At 41.7% G+C, this 21,490-nt stretch overlaps 1 protein-coding gene across 1 annotated transcript in view; it reads left to right on the top strand.

Annotated features, from left to right (window-relative positions):
* Window positions 1-21,490, top strand: part of SORCS3 (sortilin related VPS10 domain containing receptor 3) — an 800,669-nt gene that overhangs the window by 641,056 nt on the left and 138,123 nt on the right. Inside the window, exons 12-14 of the mRNA XM_061636066.1 lie at window positions 13,805-13,881; window positions 14,016-14,107; window positions 19,866-19,973. Of these exons, the coding sequence (XP_061492050.1) occupies window positions 13,805-13,881; window positions 14,016-14,107; window positions 19,866-19,973 (277 nt within the window). The remainder of the gene's footprint in view (window positions 1-13,804; window positions 13,882-14,015; window positions 14,108-19,865; window positions 19,974-21,490) is intronic.

Here is a 21,490-nt window from a genome sequence, read left to right as displayed (position 1 = left end):
CCTTGTGTTGGGCCAGAGGGACAGGCTGGGAATCCTTTTGGTGTACCGCCCACCTTGCTGCCCAATGGCTTCCCTAACTGAGCTGGCGGAAGTGGTCTCGGATATATTGTTGAGGTCCCCCAGACTAATAGTACTGGGGGATTTCAACATTCATGCCGAGACCACTTTGTCTGGCGCGGCTCAGGACTTCATGGCTTCCATGACAGCCATGGGGCTGTCTCAATATGTTAGTGGTCCAACACATGTATCGGGGCACACTCTAGACCTTGTTTTTGCTACTGAGCATGGGGAAAGTGATCTGGATGTGGGGAGTTTTACAACACTCCCTTTGTCATGGACAGACCACTGCTTGCTGAAGTTTAGACTTTCAGTAACCTCTTCCCTCTGCAAGGGTGTGGGACTTATTAAAATGGTCCGCCCCCGGAGACTAATGGATCCTGAAGGTTTTCAAAGGGCTCTGGGGGATTTTCCGGCTGATAGGACTGGCGCTCCTGCTGAAGCCCTGGTCGCTCTGTGGAATACGGAGATGACCCGGGCTGTAAACACGATCGCTCCTGCACGCCCTCTCCTGTGTAGAGCTCATACAGCTCCATGGTATACTCCGGAGCTGAGAGCGATGAAGCAAGATAGGAGGAGGCTTGAGCGGAAATGGAGATGAACTCCCGACGGATACAATTATGCGCTGGTTAGTGCTTCGACTAAGCTCTATGTAGGAGCAGTGAAGGCAGCTAAAAAACATCATTTTGCTGCCACTATTAAATCATCTCTTTGCCGCCCAGCGGAGCTCTTTCGAGTTGTCCGGGGGCTTCTCCATTCAAACCCTCCGGACAGGGTGGAATCATGGGAGGCCCGCTGTAATCAGTTTGCCGATCACTTCCAGAATAAGATCTCATGTATCCGCCGGGACCTAGACTCTCAAGTTATAGCAGTAGATCCTAGTGAGGTGTCCGGAGCACAGTCTTGTCCTGTTTTGTTGGATGAGCTTCAGTTGGTTCAACTCGAGGACGTGGACAAGGTGCTTGGACAGGTACGTGCAACCACTTCGGTACTGGATCCTTGCCCCTCCTGGCTGATAAAAACTAGCAGGAATGGAACAGGTAGCTGGGCCAAGGAAGTGATAAATGCCTCTTTACGAGAGGGAGTGGTCCCGGGCTGTCTGAAAGAGGCAATGGTGAGACCACTCCTGAAAAAGCCTTCCTTGGACCCAGACAATTTTAACAGCTACAGGCCAGTGGCGAATGTTCCATTCCTGGGCAAGGTCTTGGAACGGGTGGTTGCTGGCCAGCTCCAGGCGCTATTGGATGAAACTGATTATCTAGATCCATTTCAATCGGGTTTTAGGCCTGGTTTTGGCACTGAGACAGCCTTGGTCGCCCTGTACGATGACCTATGTCGGGAAAGAGACAGAGGGAGTGTAACTCTGTTGATTCTCCTTGATCTCTCAGCGGCTTTTGATACCATCGACCATGGTATCCTTCTGGAGAGGCTCGCGGAGTTGGGAGTTGGAGGTACTGCTTGGCAGTGGTTCCGCTCCTACTTGGCGGGTCGTCTCCAGAAGGTAGTGCTTGGGGAACATTGCTCGACACCGCGGGCTCTCCAATATGGGGTCCCGCAGGGGTCAGTTTTGTCCCCCCTGCTTTTTAATATCTACATGAAGCCGTTGGGAGAGGTCATCAGGAGTTTTGGAGTGCGTTGTCATCAGTATGCTGATGACACGCAGCTCTACTTCTCCTTTTCATCTTCTTCAGGTGAGGCTGTCGATTTGCTGAACCGTTGCCTGGCCTCGACAATGGACTGGATGAGAGTTAACAAACTGAAGCTCAATCCAGACAAGACTGAGATGCTGTTGGTGGACGGGTTCTCTGATCAGATGGTGGATATATACCCTGTCCTGGACGGGGTTACACTCCCCCTAAAGGACCGGGTTCGTAGTCTGGGAGTCTTTTTAGACTCTTCCCTCTCACTTGAGGCTCAAGTAGCCTCGGTGGTTAGGAATGCGTTTTACCAACTTCGGTTGGTAGCCCAGCTACGTCCCTATTTGAGTAAAGAGGACCTTACATCAGTGGTACATGCTCTGGTAACCTCACGTTTGGATTACTGTAATGCGCTTTACGTAGGGCTACCTTTGAAGACAGTTCGGAAGCTACAACTAGTGCAAAATGCGGCGGCCAGATTGCTGACAAGGACCAAGCGGTCCGAGCATATAACACCTGTTCTGGCCAGCTTGCACTGGTTGCCAATATGTTTCCGGGCTAGATTCAAAGTGTTGGTATTAACCTATAAAGCCTTATATGGTGCGGGACCACGATACCTTGCGGAACGCCTCTTCCGATATGAACCGGCCCGTGCACTACGTTCTGCTACGAAGGCCCTCCTCCGGGTTCCAACTCACAGGGAGGCCCGGAGGGTGATGACAAGATCTAGGGCCTTTTCAGTGGTGGCCCCCGAACTATGGAACAGTCTCCCTGAGGAAGTACACCTGGCGCCGACTCTGCTTTCCTTCCGGTGCCAGGTCAAAACCTTCCTATTCTCTGAAGCATTTTAAGTTACATTGATCTAATTTTAATAATGTTTATTGTATTGTTGATTGTATTTTAATATTATTTTGTTATTCATTGTATTTTTATACTATTTTATGTTCACCGCCCAGAGAGCTATCGCTAGTCGGGCGGTATATAAATTTAATAAATAATAATAATAATAATAATAACAACATACCTGGGTGGCTTTCTCCAAGTGGTGTCAATCTCACCACCATGATCCATCCCAGGCCACTGTGCATCAGGTGCTGCAATTTCTCCATAGCGGCTTTATGATGGGACTTCGACCCAACACTTTACGTCGACATGCGTCCACTCTGTCGTCCATTCTCTCAGTGTCCTCTCCTGGAGATCATATTTCCTCACATCCGTTCATCAAACGCTTCTTGAGGGGAGTCGCCCTACGCTCTCCGGCTGTTGTCCATCGGTTCCCCTCATGGAGTTTGCCGAAAGTTCTGCAGGCTTTGCAACGCCCTCCGTTTGAACCCATCAGGACTGTGTCCCTACGTATACTGTCCTTCAAGGTCTTGTTTCTGATCGCAATCACATCTGCCAGACGCGTTTCAGAGTTGGGCGCATTGTCTTCTGCTCGACACCTCTGCGTTTTCCATAAGGACTCTGTTGTGCTGAAGACTGATCCTTCCTTCCGTCCCAAGGTCGATTCAGTTTTTCATTGCAACCAGGACATTGTTTTGCCTTCCTTTTGCCCGAATCCTACCCATCCTCTCGAAAAGGCTTGGCATTCATTAGATGTCCGGAGGGCTCTCAAGACCTACCTGTCTAGGACCCAAGAGATTCGACGAACGGAGTCTCTGTTTGTATCCTTTCATCCAGGGTCTATGGGGCATAAAGTATCCAATTCTACCTTATCCCGTTGGTTAAGGGCATGCATTACTTTAGCATATGAGTCCCTGAAGCTGTCAGTCCCAGCTAGTATTACGTCTCATTCTACCAGGTCAGCTGCCACTTCGGCTGCTTTTGCCACTAATGCTCCTGTTGCCGATATTTGTAGGGCTGCAGTCTGGTCTACCCCACACTCGTTTATAAGGCATTATAAAATTGATCGTTATGCCTCTGCTGACGCTTCCTTCGGCAGACGAGTGTTGCAACAGGTTCTTAATGAGGATTAACACGTGGGTGGTCCCTCCCTGTATGGGCTGCTGTGGTACATCCCGCTGTGATGGCCGGACTCATAGGGAAAATGGACCATTGGTCTCACCTGAAGGGTGATTTTCCTATGAGTACGGACATCACGACCCTCCCAGTTGGAGGATGACTATATATTTTCTAATGTATTATATGTTACGGTTATGCTATTATATTTAAATTTAAGAGTGAAGTCAAGACTTCTAGTTCTGTTATACTGCTATGTTGGAGTCATGTTACTATGCATGGTACTATTGTGTTATTTTCCTGCTACCAGGCCGGTTGGCCTTATTCTTGTATTTTTAGATATTTCTCCTTAGACTCGCTGCGAATGAACTGGAGAGTGGGAGGGGCCTGACGCCCCTAGTCTTGACTTCAAAGACATTCTTGCCTTCGCACGATAGGTGGAGCTAACACCCCACTGTGATGTCCGTACTCATAGGAAAATCACCCTTCAGGTGAGACCAATGGTCCAATTTCTCCAAGTGGACACTTTAGTTGATTGAGTGATCATGGTTTTGTGTGGCTAGATTAAAAGCCAAAATGCAGCCACAGTCAAAATACTGTTTCAATATCCTCTTTCATCTGTGATTTACACATATGATTTAACATGTTTATAACGCCTATTTGTAAATGTTCCTCTCTATTTGACCACCTATGTAATTTTATTACTATTGCATTTATATCCCACCTTTCCTCCAAGGAGCTCAAGGCAGCATATGGCTCCTGCACTTTCCAAATTATCCTGACAAGCCTGTGAAGTAGGCTAGGTTGAAAGTTGGTGACTGGCCCAATGTCACCCAGTGAACTTAATGGCTGAGTAAAGATTTAAACTCTGGTTTCCCAGGTCCTAGTCCACCATCCTAACCACTACACCACACTGCTGTATTATGTTCTGGGGCAAGTACAAAGCAATTAATGCTAGTCCATCCTACTATGATGCCTGCCACTTGCAATCCCACTGGAACTGGTAGCATACCCTCGTAGGCCCGTAGGGTTGTATTCACTGATGTAACATATGGCTGATCTTGGGAAGAATGATGTGGCTCCACAACCTGGCTAACAGAAGAAATAATTACTAAAATGAAGTACCTTGCATTAAGAGTAAGGAAAATCCCATTTGTATAATACACATTTAAAGCAAACAGCACATCTTTCCACTTCTGAATTTTGGGGAGTCATCTTTCTTGCTATGTTGTAATCACACTGATGATTGTGTCGCCTCATCTGCCTCTGTGGTGACTTGAAAGCCTTATAGGCTACTATGTGGAAATTGTGTCCAGTCTTTTCTCTATCCCTCTGATTTGCCATCTCTCTGTCCATTTTTTGTTTTCTGTGAGGGCTTTTCATGCTATCACAATGCTCCTTCTGGTGTCATAGTCAATTGCCTGTGCAATAGTATTGATCCATGCTGATGCTGCTGTGTTTCCCAGTAACCCTTACACCCAATCCAACACGGTTATTTGCTGCCAGTTTGGCCTACTGGCCTGCAAGCCTGGCTGTCTTCAACAACTCACTAAATTTCGGCCTCATATTAAAGCATGGAGGTAGAATCTGTGAAGAGAGATGGGTAATACCAGGGTAAAGCATAAAGAACTGAAAGTGCTGTTAGGTAAGCATATGTGTGTGTTTGAAAATATGGTGTATATTTGCATATTGAAATGAGATGTTTTAAAAATGCCAGTGCCATTTCCCCCCTGTCTAGATGATCATGGTGGCTATAAACAGCACTCAGTCTTGCTTCCTTTCCTGTGAAGTTACATAATGTGGAAAGAAAGTTTTATCATAAATAGATCTTTAGCTGGTCTCCAGTGATACAGTTCCTTTGAAGCAATGCCATTTTATGCCCTGCTGAATCGATAGTTGTTTGCTATGGAATAGTGTGTCCTTACTCTTTAGCAAGGGTTCATTCAAGCTTTTCGCTGTGGTTGTTTGTTGATGAGACAATGTTCCTTGCATAGCAGCCTGCCCTGGAGTGACTGGCAACAACTTTGTATGTGGGCATAATACTTCTGGGCCATTTCCATGCTTTAGATATTCACAAAGATGCTGCCAAAGAATTAGTTGTAGGGGTATATCTAACAGTAGCTTAAGAGATGTTACTCATAATTCATGGACTGTTTTCCCCATCAAAAAAGAAACTGAGAACACTCAGTCACCAGTGCATTGATGTTGTCTGCTTGTTGATGAAACCTGTCTTTAGCAGATCGCAGGATTCTAATGACAGCCTGTTATGATGTTAAATGCCAGCAGTGCCCAAACCCTGGTAATTAATCTTGACAGCCATCACAGCCCCTTTATGTCTGTAGCTGCCTGCTCACAGTAGGCTACCTTGTCAGGATGGTCATAGTCATCCAGCCTTATGGAGAATTCCCACAATGCTTAGCTTACTGGGAGCTGTTCAAAGTAACAAAAAAGCTTGCTGAATGGTTTTCACAGTAGACAACTTGTATGTTTAACATGGGATGTGGCCTGTAATTTCACAAAAGTTCCAGCTTGTTGGTATATTCCTGATCACAGAAGCCTGTTGTGAATTCTTCCAGCTGCTGGCTGATTACACAACCCATTACAAAACAAAACAAAATTATATTCTGTACCTTCAGTTGCTCAGGCTCAAGGTAGGCAAGAACTTTGGGCTAGACAGGTAAACAATAGGTACTCAGGTTGAAGGCCGGTAGTCTGGTGACACAGAGGAAGTATGTCATGAGCCCCACGGAACAGGCATGGGGCAGTGGGAATGAAGAGGAGGACTCAGCCTTTGAGTGGGAAGGACATGTCTTCAGGCACGCAGGAGTCTGCGAGCTCCCATGCTGTAGCCAGTGACAGTTCTACTTCTATAGATCCAGTTACTAGCAAGGACTCCCGGCCCAGTCAGGAAGATGTTGCTCTGCCTACCTTTCACCCCTTCCTTTGCCCACTCCGCCGTCACCAGCACAAAGCCCCCTCCTGTCATCTGCACATGCGCTCTCCACAGTGATAGTCCACGCAAGTAGGGCACCCGCCCTTCTTTATTTAAGGTCGGTGAGGAGGCGTGTCTAGTTGCTGCAACAATGTCTTAGTGCAGTGTAGTCATGCCTAGATTTTCCTAGCAATGAAGCTGAATCCTGTGTAATCTGTAAGCTGATTGATGAAGCACTCTAAACTGAAACTTTCAGTTAAATCTACTAAAGAAAAACACACCTCTGCATTTGTGTTTGACATCAGTGGGTTCGGGCAGGACAGAGACCCTGATGGCCTCCCTACGTGTCAGCAGTGAATCGGGGAGCTTTATTTCAGCCAGTGTCATCAGACTGGTCTTGTGGTGTGTACTGGCTTCCCAGGCCAGGAGATTATGGGCTGTGTTATAGAATGTTTCAGCAAACACATCTACAGGTCCCTCCTTATATCACCAGCCCAGCATAGGGAGAAGAGAGGCTCTAACTCCAAGTGCTCTGGCACCTGGCATATACCAACTAACTAGACAGGACTCAAATTAGGGGAAAGGTCTGAATGCAACCTCCATTGGATTTTTTTAAAAAATACTTCAGTGTGATTCAGAGCCATATCTGGATCAGCCATTGAAATGGGTTGCAAATGACCTCCCTTCACTTTCCAATTTGCTCTTCCCTCGTTTGCAAGCATTTTTAAAAAAAGAAAAAATCTCTCTATGAAGGAAGAAATCAACGTTTGGGGGAAGTCATTAGCTGCCATATACAGAGGCAAGCAAGCATGCTAGCACTCAGCAGGAAATGATGATTCTGAGCAGGCTTTGTGTGTGGCTTCTTACAGGGATGAGTTGAGCATGCTCAGCATCCTTGTTCTGTGCCCAGCAACAAGGAACTTGAAGTCTTACCTGGAAAAGAATATAAATCTTATATTCAGTCCATCTCTACATTACTTTCTGCGTAAAGGGAAGGATGATTGAGAGGGTTGTGGTGGAACAGCTGCAGGCATTCCTGGATGAGACTGGGTTCAGGCCTGGATTTGGGACCGAATCAGCCTTAGTCACCCTGATGAATGACCTTTATAGAGAGAAGGACAAGAGAGTGCAACCCTGCTCCTCCTGCTTGATTTTTCAGCTGCTTTTAATACCACTTACCATGGAGTCTTGGTGGCACCATGCTGCAGTGACTCCATTCATACCTGCAGGGTCATGTCCAGAGAGCAGTATTGGGAGAGCGGTCATCAGGAGTCTCAGAGCAATACTCATGATACTCAGCTCTATTTCTCCATTAAATTTGAATCAGTGTACACCTTGATATAGTGGTGGACTGGATGAGGGTCAATAAACTGAGCTTGAATCCTGGAAAGGCAGAGTCTTTGTGGGTGGGTGGTGTCCGTGTCCAGTAGATTGGTCAATTTCCTGCCCTGGATGTGGTCGCACTCCCTCTGAAGGAGCACGTATGCAGTTTGTGGGTACTCCTCCATCCATCTGTGTCACTAGAGGCTCAAGTGAACTCTGTGGCCAGGAGTGCTTTCTGACAGCTTTGGCTGGTAAACCAACTCTGACCATTCCTGGACCCTGATAGCCTGACCATACAGTGGTCCATGTGTTGGTAACCTCAAGACTCGATTACTGACTTCCCAGGAGGATCCCTCCGCCTGTGCAGCCTCTGAGACGGGCTCCCGTCTTGGATGAAACTTTTTCAGTTTTAAATCCAGTCAGAAGGGGTTTTTTTGACTGGGGATAATTTCTTCCGGATAAGGAAGAAACGTGAGATTTCCCACACAGCTTTGTTGTGATTGTTGGAGACTGGAATTCGTCAGAATTGTCTGTGAAAGAAGGTCTTCCAGCAGCTCGGACGGAGCAAGGATTTCTAGCTAGCTCAGCTGAATAAGTGACCCGGTTTTTTTTCTTTAAAGAAAAACAGACTAACAGGCAAGCATTCTCCTGTCTACGCTTATTACTTTCTTATCTATACAGCTAAAGAGATTTGTCAAAGAACCAGCAATTAAGAAAACCTGGGTGTGTCAAAACTTTCCTTCTCTTTTACTCACGGAACTAAGGGGGAAGAAAATAAAAATAGCCTATCTTTTTTTAATTGCAAAAAGCTGACATGGAAAATAGCATTATAAAGATTACAACGGATGAGGGGTTTCTGATTGGAAGAGAAAAGAAAAATCTTTTTGATTTATAAGACTTTTGTGTAATATATGTCTGGGACTATTTTTTCTGATCTACTTTTTTTTTGACGAATCTGCTCATTCTGTCTGCTACTAGTTATTTGGACGCTGTGAACTAAAGCTGTTTTTGCACTTCTGGGCATATAAGAGATAAGGGCTGTCTAGAGTGTGATGCTAGTTGGTTTGAAAGATTAACTCCTTTGTAACTGGATAAAGAAATAAACTGCTCTTTGCTTGGGACATTGAAAATTGAAGGAGTTTTGTTCCTTTGGCTTTAAGAATGACAATTAAGAAGATCATGGATGTAGAAGAAGGGACTTTATCTTTAGACATGTTTCAGAAAATAATGAATGGGATTAAGTCAATAAAACAAGAACTGAGAAATAATAGTCAAGCGTTGAGAATTGAATTTGACGAAATGAGACAGGAGCTGAAAGAAATTCAGGATTCTATGAGAAAGGAGAATAAAGATAGATCTGGAAAACCAAAAAAGGATGAAAGAGAAATTAAAGGCAAGGTTCAAACTATGGAGATTGGATTAAATATGGGCATGGAAAAAGATTTGGATTTCCTGGCTGTGATGGATCCTGGAGACAAATATTACGGTTTGGAACTCAGCGCTGTCCCTGAAGGAATTGAAGAGATTGGAGATAAAGATATTATCGGTTCAAAAAAATTCCTGGACTGGAAGGATTTGATGGAACTTGAAATGGAGAAAGTTAACAGAATTAATCCCTGTTTTGTGTCAATGGAAAAATCTTCAAGAGATGTGCTAGTGTATCATGTAAAAAAGAGGAACAGAGATGCGGCCTTGCAACAATACTTCAGTGATACGTTCGGAATTGATGGCAAGAAAATATTTGTGATAAAGGAAATTCCTATCAGACTCTTATTATATGACTATGACAGCAAGATTATTGGGTGCGTAAAAATGGAAGATGGAAGATGGAACCAATACGGATAATGGAAGAAGAGTGATTTGAAATTACTGGACTTAGTAGACTTGATGAGTCGGATTAATTGACATGTTTATCTAGAAAAAAATTGATGGACATATATCTCAAGGATTGGAAACTTCTCTTTGACTTTTTGTGGAAGAATAAAATGATATGATGTTAATGAGATTTGAAACCAATTAAGATAACCGCTGGAGGAAGGTGATTTTATAATCTATTAAGAGACAGGCTTGTTATATATTATAGATTTATAGCTGAACTATGACAAATCGGAAGTCAATATTTTTATATATTTTTTCTTTTTTTATTGTATTAGTTATTGATTTGTGTTTTTTCTTTTTGTATTGTTTTGGTTTTTAAAATTTGAATAAAAATTAATTGAAAAAAAAAGACTCGATTACTGAAATATGCTTTACATGGGACTGCAGTGTTTTTTGTAGTGCTTTTTCTAGTCCTGAAGCTGCAATTAGTGCAGAATGCAGCACCCAGATTGCTTACAGGAGCAATTACTGGCAACATGTTACCCCACTGCTGAAAGAGCTGTGCTGGTTGGTAGTTTGCTACCAGACAAGGTTCAAGGTACTTGTGTTAATTAACAAAGCCCTAAACACCTTGGGCCCAAAGTACCTTAAGGACTGCCTGACTCTCTGTGTTCCATCTTGATCACTGAGATCTGATGGGGCATGTTTAGTGGTTCCTCATGCCCCTGAGGTTTGATTGGCCTCCACCAGGAACTGAGCCTTTAGTGTGGCAGGTCCTGCCTTGTGTGGAACTCCCTACCAATAGAGGTTTGGCAGGAACCATCCCATCTTTCTTTCAGGCGTCTCTTGAAAACCTGACTTTTTAGATAGACCTTTTAACATGATTTTTTTCTTCCAAGCAATGCAGTATGTGTTGCTGCTTTTATTAATGTTTTAATGATGTTTTATTGGTTTTTAATTTTATAATGTTTTTGTATGTTGTAAACCACCTTGATATACTTTTATGAAAGTGTGGCTTATAAATACTTTAATACAATAAATAAATAAAGAATAAATTTTGTAGGTGGCACAGTTTTAAGTCATTTGTATAATGTTGGTACATGTTTTGCAAAAAAGGGGATAATGGCAATCCTTGTTGCATGGCTAAAGGGCAGGTGGGCAGGGCATTAAGTGAAAGGGATCCTAAAAATTATGGGCATGGAAAGGAATTGTGCAAGTGGAATATCCACCAAGGTTATTTTTGATTTCTCCACTTTCAATAGATCCAACCTAAGCATTTCCTTGAAACTGTGAGATCTAGAAACGTGTAGGAATGAAATACTGTCACTAAATGTGCACCATAGGCAGGCTTCTATTTCCAGGAATTAGAAATAAAATATAATGGTATCTTTTTAAATGCACAGTCCTAGGGAGAGCTGGCCAGTGTTATTTTACTGAGAAATCACTAGAATAGAAATGCAACTTGGAATGAAGAAAACCAACAGAGCTGTTATCCTCTATCATTTTACCTATTAACACATCTATAATTTTCTCTTTAAATAATAGCATGTTGCATACAAGTAAAACAAGTTTCAAATTTGCTACAGGCTCTCTTCAGTCTGCTAGCTGAACTCTAATGACCTCTCTCAAAAAAAGTCAAGAATGGAACTAGCAAGAGTGGATGGGCAGGGAGTAAAAGGGAATCTACTTATACCATAGTGGTGAATAGAAAATAGGAGCTAAAATGGGTGCTGTTCTGTGCAATGAGTGTTATCTAGTTACTGTAAACCGCCCAGAGAGCTTCGGCGATGGGATGGTATACAAATATGATTAAATAAATAAATAAATCTTATTTTGAAGGTTCTCAAATTTTCTTCCTCCAGGGTCCACTTGGGAAGACCACCAGTCACCAAATGGCTGAATGTAGGGGCAGAGCCAGTTACAACATGCCATGGCCAGTTTAGGATGCTTGAGGATAATGTAGCTCTAGCCATTCATTCCACCTCCCCACATCTGCCTCCATCTCCCTCACTTCTCCTAGTACAGCTATAACAGCGAGGCAAAAGGAGAAAGCCAGAGATATTACACCCATCTTTCTGGATAGGGGAGGATGGTGGGAGACTATGTGCCCACATAACCCTGCAACCCACTTGTGAGCCCAGCCCACAGTTTGAGGCTGACTGCCTTAGGCAAATGTAAATATGTTGTATGGAACAGTGCTTTGTCTTATCTGGTGTTATAAAGGGATAATTGCATTTCTTGCTTTCTGTCTCCTAGTAACTTCAAAAGGTGCACTGTACAGAATCAGACCAATGGTCCATTTTGCTCAGTATTGTCCACACTGAATGGCAGTGGCTTCCTGGGGTTTCAGACAGGGGCTGCCAGGAAATTAAACCTGGGACCTTCTGCAAGCAAAGCAGATGCTTTGACATTGATCTACAGCACTTAAGCTCTGTTCATCCATGTTCTGCACATTGAAGTTTTCTAAGAAGGATTCTGGTTGCAATGTTCTTCACATAACTGATGATTCAGAGCTTTTCTGTATGTGCTATGTACTGTGGACCCTTTCTTGTGTTCCAGCCTGTGTGCTAGTCCAGTCTAGAACAAGGGGACATCCCAAGAGTGTGGTTCCTAAAGCATGGCATGGCTTATGGATACACACACACACACACACACACACACACACACACACACACACACACACACACACACACACACATGTGGACACCAAAGCTCCTTGGAGCTTGTTTGTACATATAGGAGTCTCATCATCTTGTCTTCTGCATGCTCCAGCAAGAGGATGTACCATGCCCATCCACATAGTGGATGCCCAGCACAGACACAATGATATTTAGTATAAACATTCCTGTATCTTTAATAATTACAGGACAAACCTTTCATGTGACACTCTGTATTATTCACAATCATTAAGCCTCAGGTTTTATTTTCAGCAACATAAGTGCCATTACAAGTTGGCAAGCTGCATCCTCTACTCACTGATAGGAATGTGTCAAGTTGCATCTGGGCTTTAATTCTTCATTTTCAAACATTAAATGTCAGGAGCTCAATTAACATTTTCATTAGTGTATATTTATTGTGCCCCTATTGAGCTACAGAAGTTTGGGACTGACTTTTTCTTTCTTGTTATTTTTTAAAGTTAAACAGAACAAAACGACAAACTAGTTTTACTTACTGTCATTTTTAATAGGATGAAATAAATGTCTGCTTTAAACGTTAGCCACACTGTAGAGTATGCAACTTTGGAAACTAAAGACATGGCATCAGTTATTTCACCAGGAAGTCATTGTTTGCCATAGAACTTTTAAACCAAGTTATTGTATGTAGGGTGTTTGGAGACTTTCTGCGACCTTAGATTTTAATGCCATCCACCTATTACCTTTTTGTTAATGACTGAGTGGTAGGGTAGCCACTTGCTTATTGCCAAAGAAAGAGAAAAGGAAACACTTCACCATAAAAGAGAGAGAACAGCATTTTGCACTAAAAATTGCATATGTTAATTTATATGTACAGATGGAAATTTAAAAAGCATTACTATAATTTAAATAGAAATACAATGCACTCACCACAACGGGGAAGACTATGGCCAGGTGACCCATGTGTCTGCTCAGTCTGCTATCCAGGTGCTAACTTGCAAACTGTTGATGGGCAACTTTACGTGTATAGTGTGGATGTGACCCAAGTTAAAAGTCTTGTTTGCCCGCATGCTATTTATGGCTACATGTACAACCATAACAATTTCATGATGGAAAAAAAAATCTTCCCTCATTAAGCGGATGGAGCATTCACATTGTCCTTTTGTTAGAACCTGCCTCCTTTTATAGTTTGGTGTATTACAAACAAACCTCAGCACGACTCAGGGTAAACAGACATCCATAAGGCCACATTTGTCAGTCATTTAATTCCATGTGTTATGGCTTTTCCCCATTCAATCTTTTTATCAGCTCCAGAGAGGGTTCTAGTGATCTCTGTATTAAGAAAAAATAAAAGTACAACTTTCAGCAGTTGACTGATTGGGGGAAAAATGTGATTCTCCTCTAGCCACGAAGGAGCTTATTATATATATCTGCTTTTATTACAGGCAATGTGGGCCCAGAACTGTCATACACAGATGTTGGCATGTTTGTTTCTTCAGATGGAGGAAATTCCTGGAGACAGGTAATTCCTGCAGAAGTGAGAGGTGCAAAGGGCAGCTGGATTTTTTTGCAAAAAATAAAATAAAAAATGTTTCTGGTTATTTCAAGAGTCTTGGGAGGCCTCTACAATTCATGCTGTACTTTACATGTTTGCAGATCTTTGAGGAAGAATACAATGTGTGGTTCCTTGACTGGGGTGGAGCACTCGTAGCCATGAAACATACCTCAATGCCCATTGTCCATTTGTGGTAAGGATAGTTTCTCTAACTTGAAAATATGTTCCTTAATAGAGGAGGAATCCTTCTAATAGCAGACCTAGAGCTGATTGTTGCATGGCTCCTTCTGCTGAATAATATGTTCAGACAACGTGGGCTCCACAGTAACTTGTAAACTGCATAGAGGTTTTCTTACAATCAAGTGGTATGCACATTTTGTTAAATAAAATACATAAACATCCTGTATTTTTCACTTCCATTGCTCCTTTTGCTGATTAGTTTCAGATGTCCCAAACACATTCCTGGATCAAAGTCAACAAGAGGACACCTGGAACTTATTGTGTAACAATTGACAGAAATAGTCACACATTAAGATGGAAAGCAAATGGTCAGCTGGTTAAGTTTACTTCATGAAATTCTCTAAGAAACTTAATCACTTGTTCATTTTATGTATTTCAAGCATTTCTCTGTTGCCTTTTAGTAAAACTCTCAGGGCGATGTACAGTAAAAATGATAATATATACATTAAAAAAGAAAACATACAAACACAGGACAGAATCACAACAGCAATAGAATTCAGTTAAGCAAATAAAGCAATCACACAGCTTGCTAGAGTGTCAGGGAAAATAAGAATGACTTCACCTAATGCCAGAATTATATCACAGTTCATGCCAGGCAAGCTTTTCTGGGGAGGGTATTTAATGACTGGTGCACCACAACTGGGGGAAAAAAAACCTCTTTCCCTGACCACCAACCACCTGAATTCATTGTCACCCTGCCACTTGGGAGACTTTTTCTTCTTTCTGCACCACATGGAACATAGGAAGCTGCCATATGCCAACTCAGACCACTGGTTCATCTAGCTCAATATTGTTGATGCTCACTGGAAGCAGCTCTCCAGGACATTCCCAATCCTACCTGGAGATGCCAAGATTGAACCTGGAACCTTCTGCATGCAAAGCAGATGTGCTACCACTAGCTGTGTCCCAAGGTTTATTCTAATGTACAGCTAGATACATTTTGTGTAGTGGGGCCAAAAAAATAATTGTGCAGCGTGAAATAGGTTTCTGGGCAGTTGAGCATATGGGATTGAATAAGGAGCTAGGTAAGTTTCTAAAAAAAATAGATGGGAAAAGATAAAAAGGAATAGAAAATGAAGATAAATACTGAGTCCTTTCAAATCTTGAGAATCTTATACTACTAGTCAGTGCTTTTTTGGTCAAAAATAAGGTGCAAGCCGGCACTCATATCTTGATAAAAGTACTGTGAGTGCCAGCACAAAATGGCTGGCATAGGCAGTAACAAAAAGAAGGGCTGGTACTCCATATTGGTGAGTACTGTCCCACACACAAAAAGCCCTTCTAATGGCTTTATATGATGGGTCTAATTACTTGAATAGTTTGAGGGTGGGCAGCATGCTGGCTGCTTGTGCAGTAGGGGAAAAAGCTTGGAATAAACCCTGCTATGTCCCCTTCCCTTCTATCTTTATTTCTAAAAATTGAAAAACGATTGTTCCTTGCTGAAAGCTACCTTATTATTTTGTCCTATTATTAAAATATTTTGTTAACAGCATTGAAAAGCAAATGCATATACAAGCAACAACGCCAAAACATAATGCTCAAAAAGAAAGAAAAGAAATTCCACAGCCAATTAATTGCCTGCAGCACAGTCCTATGCACATTATCTTTTTAACCGATTGATCTGATTTGAGAAGTTCCCAGGGTGACTTACAAAAAGTTAAAATGACAACAAAACCAATGAAAACAAAAGTAAGTCCCACTATGTTTAATGGCGATTATTCTCATGCAGGCATGCATAGATTGCAACCTCATTCTAGTAGCACAAAAAATAAAATAACACAGAGCCCATGTATACATGTAGCTAGCTAGGCCATTTCTCTTCTCAAAAAATCCTCTTTGCTCCCAGTGGTGAAATGCAATTTGTGTTGGTACTTATAATTAACAGTGTTCTCTGCAGTACTTATTGTGCTGCGTTGGGCTTCTTCTAATGGGTTGACCTACTCCAGCTTCTGAAGCTGTTAATGGAGAAAATTAGAGGGGAAGAGCTTTCAGGGGCTGACATCCAAACACCCTGTGTGTGTATGAATCAAGATAATCTTTTAGATGGACACTTGCGCCTCTCTGCACAAAATGAGACAGTATGGCTTTCAATCAAATGAAAATACAGCTTTGTATCAGTAATAATGTGGAAGTATCTTCTGCTTGAGTTATTAATGAATAGTGTCTTTCGTCTGCTAACATTGATGGCAGAAGTTTTTTGGAGGGGCACTCTGAAAGAAGAGAATGAACTGTTAGCTAAAGTTGTGGCTCAAATGCTGTAATATCTGTACGTAATATTCCAAAGGTTAACATACATCAGTTCCCAGAGATCAGCATCTTTTAGCGCAACCCATTTGCTTTTCCATTATTGGTAGAGGCTGGTGGTTCCAATGACAGTGGGACAGTGAATCCACTCTTTCCCTCACCTTGGATAGCTCCTTGAAAATTTGGACTAAAACCCGGAGTGGATTCATTGCCCCACTGACAGTGGAGCCACCAGCCTCCACTGCCTATTATGGCTAGGGATGCTTGAGGAAATGATCTTTGCGTTCCTATACAAAATGGCTTCATTGGGCCCTCTTGAACTAATGTGCAGATGAGCACTTCACTATCCACCAGATTTTATACTTTTTTGATGTTGCAGTACAGGTTTTGGTAGTTTACATGTATCAACATACACATTTAAGTACAATTTAAGTATACAGTTGAAATGTATACTTGATTACGTACTTTTTACAAATGGAAATTAATAAAATCAGGCACAGAATGGAATTGTGAGTAAAAAATAAATAGTTATGCAAGTGGCATGGAATGTGTACAGACAGATTCGCCCATGCCTAATTATGGTGTCATTCACTAAAACAATGAATTGTGATAATTCGCCTCATGATAACTGATGTTCAGTTCATTCAGTGATAACCGAAATCACCAGATGAATACAGTGTTTGAAGTCCTTTCCATTGGCATGCTGTAATACCATTTTAGCATATTTGCATAAGGGTTGTGCTGGGGGGGGGTGTTTCATGAACAGTTCATGCCACCATGAAAATATTTTCTTTTGGTGGCAGACAAGGATTGAAATTGTCACCTCTTTTAAACTAGCAAACTGCAGTGATCAGCAGAGCACAGTATACACCATCCTTTGCCGAGAGGAAAGTGATCACAATTTCACATTGATTTTTTTTCTAGAGAAGCACTGCTGTTTCAGAGAAAGCTTTCTGTTCCCTGATATGTCACCTTTTGATGTGAAAAAGATTTGGATCAGCCCTGCTTTCCAACCTTACAGACCCTTTCTTAGTTCCAAGGAGATTTAACCAATTGCCCTATAACAACTGTTTTGTTCATTTCCTTGGTTTCATGTGCTGCTTGAAGAGCCTGTTTTTAGATAGTGAGGAGGATATAAATGTTAAAATAAAATCTATCAATTGATAAACCACTATGCTCTATTGTCAAGCAGATTCAAATCTTCAGTTCCAAAACACAAGTCTTTGGGAATCTAAATAAACTGACTTCCTTGTTGCTCACTAATCAATGGATTAGCTTTAAAGAGAAATACATGCTTTTCATGTATGTTGCTATTAAAGTAGGTCATAAGGGATTACTGAGAAATTCAATCCTTGCAAATTCCTATAGATCAGAGGTGGGGAACTTTTGGCCTTCCAGATGTTGCTGAGCTACAGCTCTCATCAACCCCAGCAAGCACAGCAAATGACTAGGGACGATGGGGGTTATAGTTCAGCAACATCTGGAGGACCAAAACCCCATACCTGCTGTACATCATCACCTGATCTGCAACTCTGACAAATATATAAATCCAAACTCAGCTATCCACCGGGTTTTGCACTTCTCTCAGTGTTGTGACAGTTCTGACAATTTAAACCTATTAAAATACACATTTTTAGTTTGAGAGAAAATACACACTTAAGTAAGTATTTTAGAGATTTTTTTTAAAAAAAGAGTCAGTTTATTATAGGAATGGAGGAATAAAACAATATTTGAAAGAAACACAGACCATACACTGACATATCTGCCCATACCTTGATTGTATAAAACATCAAAATTTTAAGTCTTTGACTTGGCTCTTCTGGGATTACAGAGGAATAATGTGGACTCCACAGTTGCTTCTGTTTTGAGTTCAAAATATGGTGGTAGCAGGTTCTGCTTAAAAAATGTCTCATATGAAAGGGAGTGGCAGTCGATTGTTGTTATTCAATTCTTTTTATCAAAGGCAACTCTGAATGATGTAGTCGAGGGCAGTTGTGTGGAGGAAGGGGCTTCTCAACTCTTCCTCCCATGGTTTTCCAGAGAGAGAGAGAGAGAGAGAGAGAGAGAGAGAGAGTAATGAGCGGTATTATAGCAGAAGCACTGCTGGATGGAAAGGTTCTTAGAAGCCCTTGCCATTGACTTCCTTTCCAAATTGCCTCTGAGCCTTCATTTGTTTTTTAAAAATAAAAATGTCAGTGAAAAAATAAATGTGACTAGACATCACATTTGCATAAACAAGGGAGCAACTGTAGTTCTTAGGAAGCTTATGTACAAATACCTTATTTATGCATGCACACATGCAAACATAGACATAAGGTTTTGTATAGTTTTGTAGAGTCCAAGATATATTCACTAGGCAGTGAAAACATCATTGATTAGATACATGCCATAGGCAGCTCCTGTCCCTGTTTCTCCATGCAATTGTGTATTTCCTACAGTTTTTAAAAGGCCAGTATGTAGGAATGGGCATATTTCCTTGGGTTTGTTCTGCCCTGTGCTCTATTTCTCCAGCTAACTAGGATAATTTCTATATTTAATTCTAGAATTGGAATATTCATCGTTTGCCTTGGGTTCCAGCTACTTCAGTTCATTTGTATTTTCCCCCTCCTGTATATTACTGATGAGCATGTGTGCATTGATAAAACATAGGAGAAAAGCAGTCTTGATAGTGTAGTACACAGTAGTGCATCAAGTTTCTTCTTGTGGCATGATTTTTGATGTGCAGATGTGCCCCTGCGCATATGTAAAACACTACACAAAAATTATCTTGATGTAGTTATATTGACTGCCTTTTCACAGTGGTTTATTAATGCACAGAAGTGCACATACACTGGTAAAACACTACAAAAATATTTGTGCAGTCATATGTACTGTCACATCAAGAGTTTTAGTCACTTGTGCATGTGTTCACTCATAAATTCATATCCATTTCAGCACTAATCTCTGTTTTTTACTCTCCACAGAAAAATTCACATTTAAATATATTCTTAAATACATATTTTTAAAACACATTTAACTTTGTACTTAATGCAATGCATGTTTAACATAAGAAGAATTTTGCATAATGGACTCCAAATAGGAAGTGAAGTATAATTTTGTGAAGTCACCCTTGATTAATAGAAAATTTCCTTAGTTCCTGCGGCAAAATAATGGACAGTACTTCCCTTCATTTGCTGAAGTGGCATCTTCCATTGCAGGATCCAGTTTCCCCTCATCAGAGCCAAGCTACAGTTTGACTCAGGCAGCATCGTCCCTCATTTACTTTGATAACTGTTCATGGTGCATTACTTCTTCAAAGCTCCTCAAAGGAGAGCATTAATTAATAACAAGGCAAGACTGTGAATACTGATGCCTGTTTATAAATCCAGCTACTATTTGTCACCATCCTAAGAAGGTGCTTAAGTACTTTAGAAATTGCTCCAGCAAAACCCTTTTATGTGTATTTATCTTGTCTCTTTCAATGCCAGGGTGAGTTTCGATGAAGGAAGGACCTGGAATAAATATGGCTTCACATCAAAACCGCTCTTTGTGGATGGGTCCCTAGTGGAGCCAGGCATAGAAGCACAGATAATGACGTAAGTTGCAGAGTTAATCAAGGTGGGAGTCAATGAAGATATGCCACTTTGGCTGTCCATCAAATTTAATGTTGGATTTTTTCCAGAGTGCCTCTGTGTTGACCCCTGGAGTTAGGAAACCTGTTTGCTGGCTCTTATCTAATATAGTTATTGTACCCATCCCCACCTTGAGCTATAATACTTGGATTTATGTAATACAATGTTTCCATGGATGTTGGATTAAATGCATACAATGCAGAAACAAGCTACTGATATTGACATATCAAAGTCTAGGTCACCAATTCTATTTTATATGCTGTGGTCAAACAATCTGATCTCAGTGGACATACTCCTGGTTTACATGTTCATGGTCAATGAGAGTAATAGTTTCTCTCTTGTGTGCCATGAACCTTTATTTTCAATGCACAATTTGAGGCATTTGTTTTGTCCTATAAACTCTTACCAGCAAACGTACGTTGCCAGGAGAGACTACTTTCACCCTGTATGCCTATAGGTCATATGCTGGTAAAGCAGACCCCTGCAGCCAGCAGGATTAAACCCTCCGCTCATCAGTTGGTGAGTGGAGAGTACAATCCTGCTCAGTTACACCTGCACACCTGTTCCCATGTAGCCAAAGTGCAGTGCCAGACTGTTTGAAAGTCCTTTTGCAAACAGCCCTGCACTGCTCTTTGCAGAAACTTCCTACTGATTCTCCCCCACCTTCACCTCCGGACCCACCATCTGACTGCCTGGTTTTTAGATAGCCCCAGATCGTGCTGAGTGAGCCAACCCTGGGCAACCTGGGGCTGTTTCAATCTGTCCAAAGCCTGGATTCCCCCTCCCATGGCCCAGTTTGGTTTGGGATCCAGGCTTCAGCCAGATCCAGCATACAGCCTTAATGTGTACAAAACTGCATGTCCTAGGATAAAGTGTGCATATAAATGCATTAGTGAAAATAACATGCAAAAATGTATTATATTGGGGGAAATCATTTTGCAAAAGTGTCTACATTAAGGAAAACTGCATAGGAAATGTATATATATGGAGAAATTTGCACTAAAATACTAATGCATTTTCATGAGGACTGAAAAAAAAATGATGTGGAAATGTGGAGATCTGACCTTACCGATGGAAGAATGGGAAATGGAGAGAAACTGAAATAGACAGAATTTGCCCATTTCTACTCATTCTGTACTCACCTCCTATCCGGACCTAGGAAATACTTCAGAAGAAAATATATATGAAGTAGCTGTAGGAGGTTTCTTATGTTATTGCTTTTTAAAAAGGTTTTATTAAGAATGCATGATTCAATTTATTTCTCTCTTCATACAACCAAAAGGAGATCCCAAGCAATTTACAAGAAAAATAAAACATAAAAAATCCATAATAAAATGTCATGAAAACAATACAAGTAAAGCTCATCTAGAATCAGCAAGAATACCTGCCTACACCCACCACAATCCTTTTGCTAGAGTGCTGCTGCAGCTGCCACTTGCTCTCCTTCAGAACTTCCCTGCTGGCCACTTTCATATAGAATT

The sequence above is a fragment of the Rhineura floridana genome, chromosome 7 (assembly GCF_030035675.1).
Source record: "Rhineura floridana isolate rRhiFlo1 chromosome 7, rRhiFlo1.hap2, whole genome shotgun sequence".
Lineage (NCBI taxonomy): Eukaryota > Metazoa > Chordata > Lepidosauria > Squamata > Rhineuridae > Rhineura > Rhineura floridana.
The sequence above is the reverse complement of the archived record's forward strand: the minus strand, read 5'-3'. Positions and strand labels throughout refer to the sequence as shown.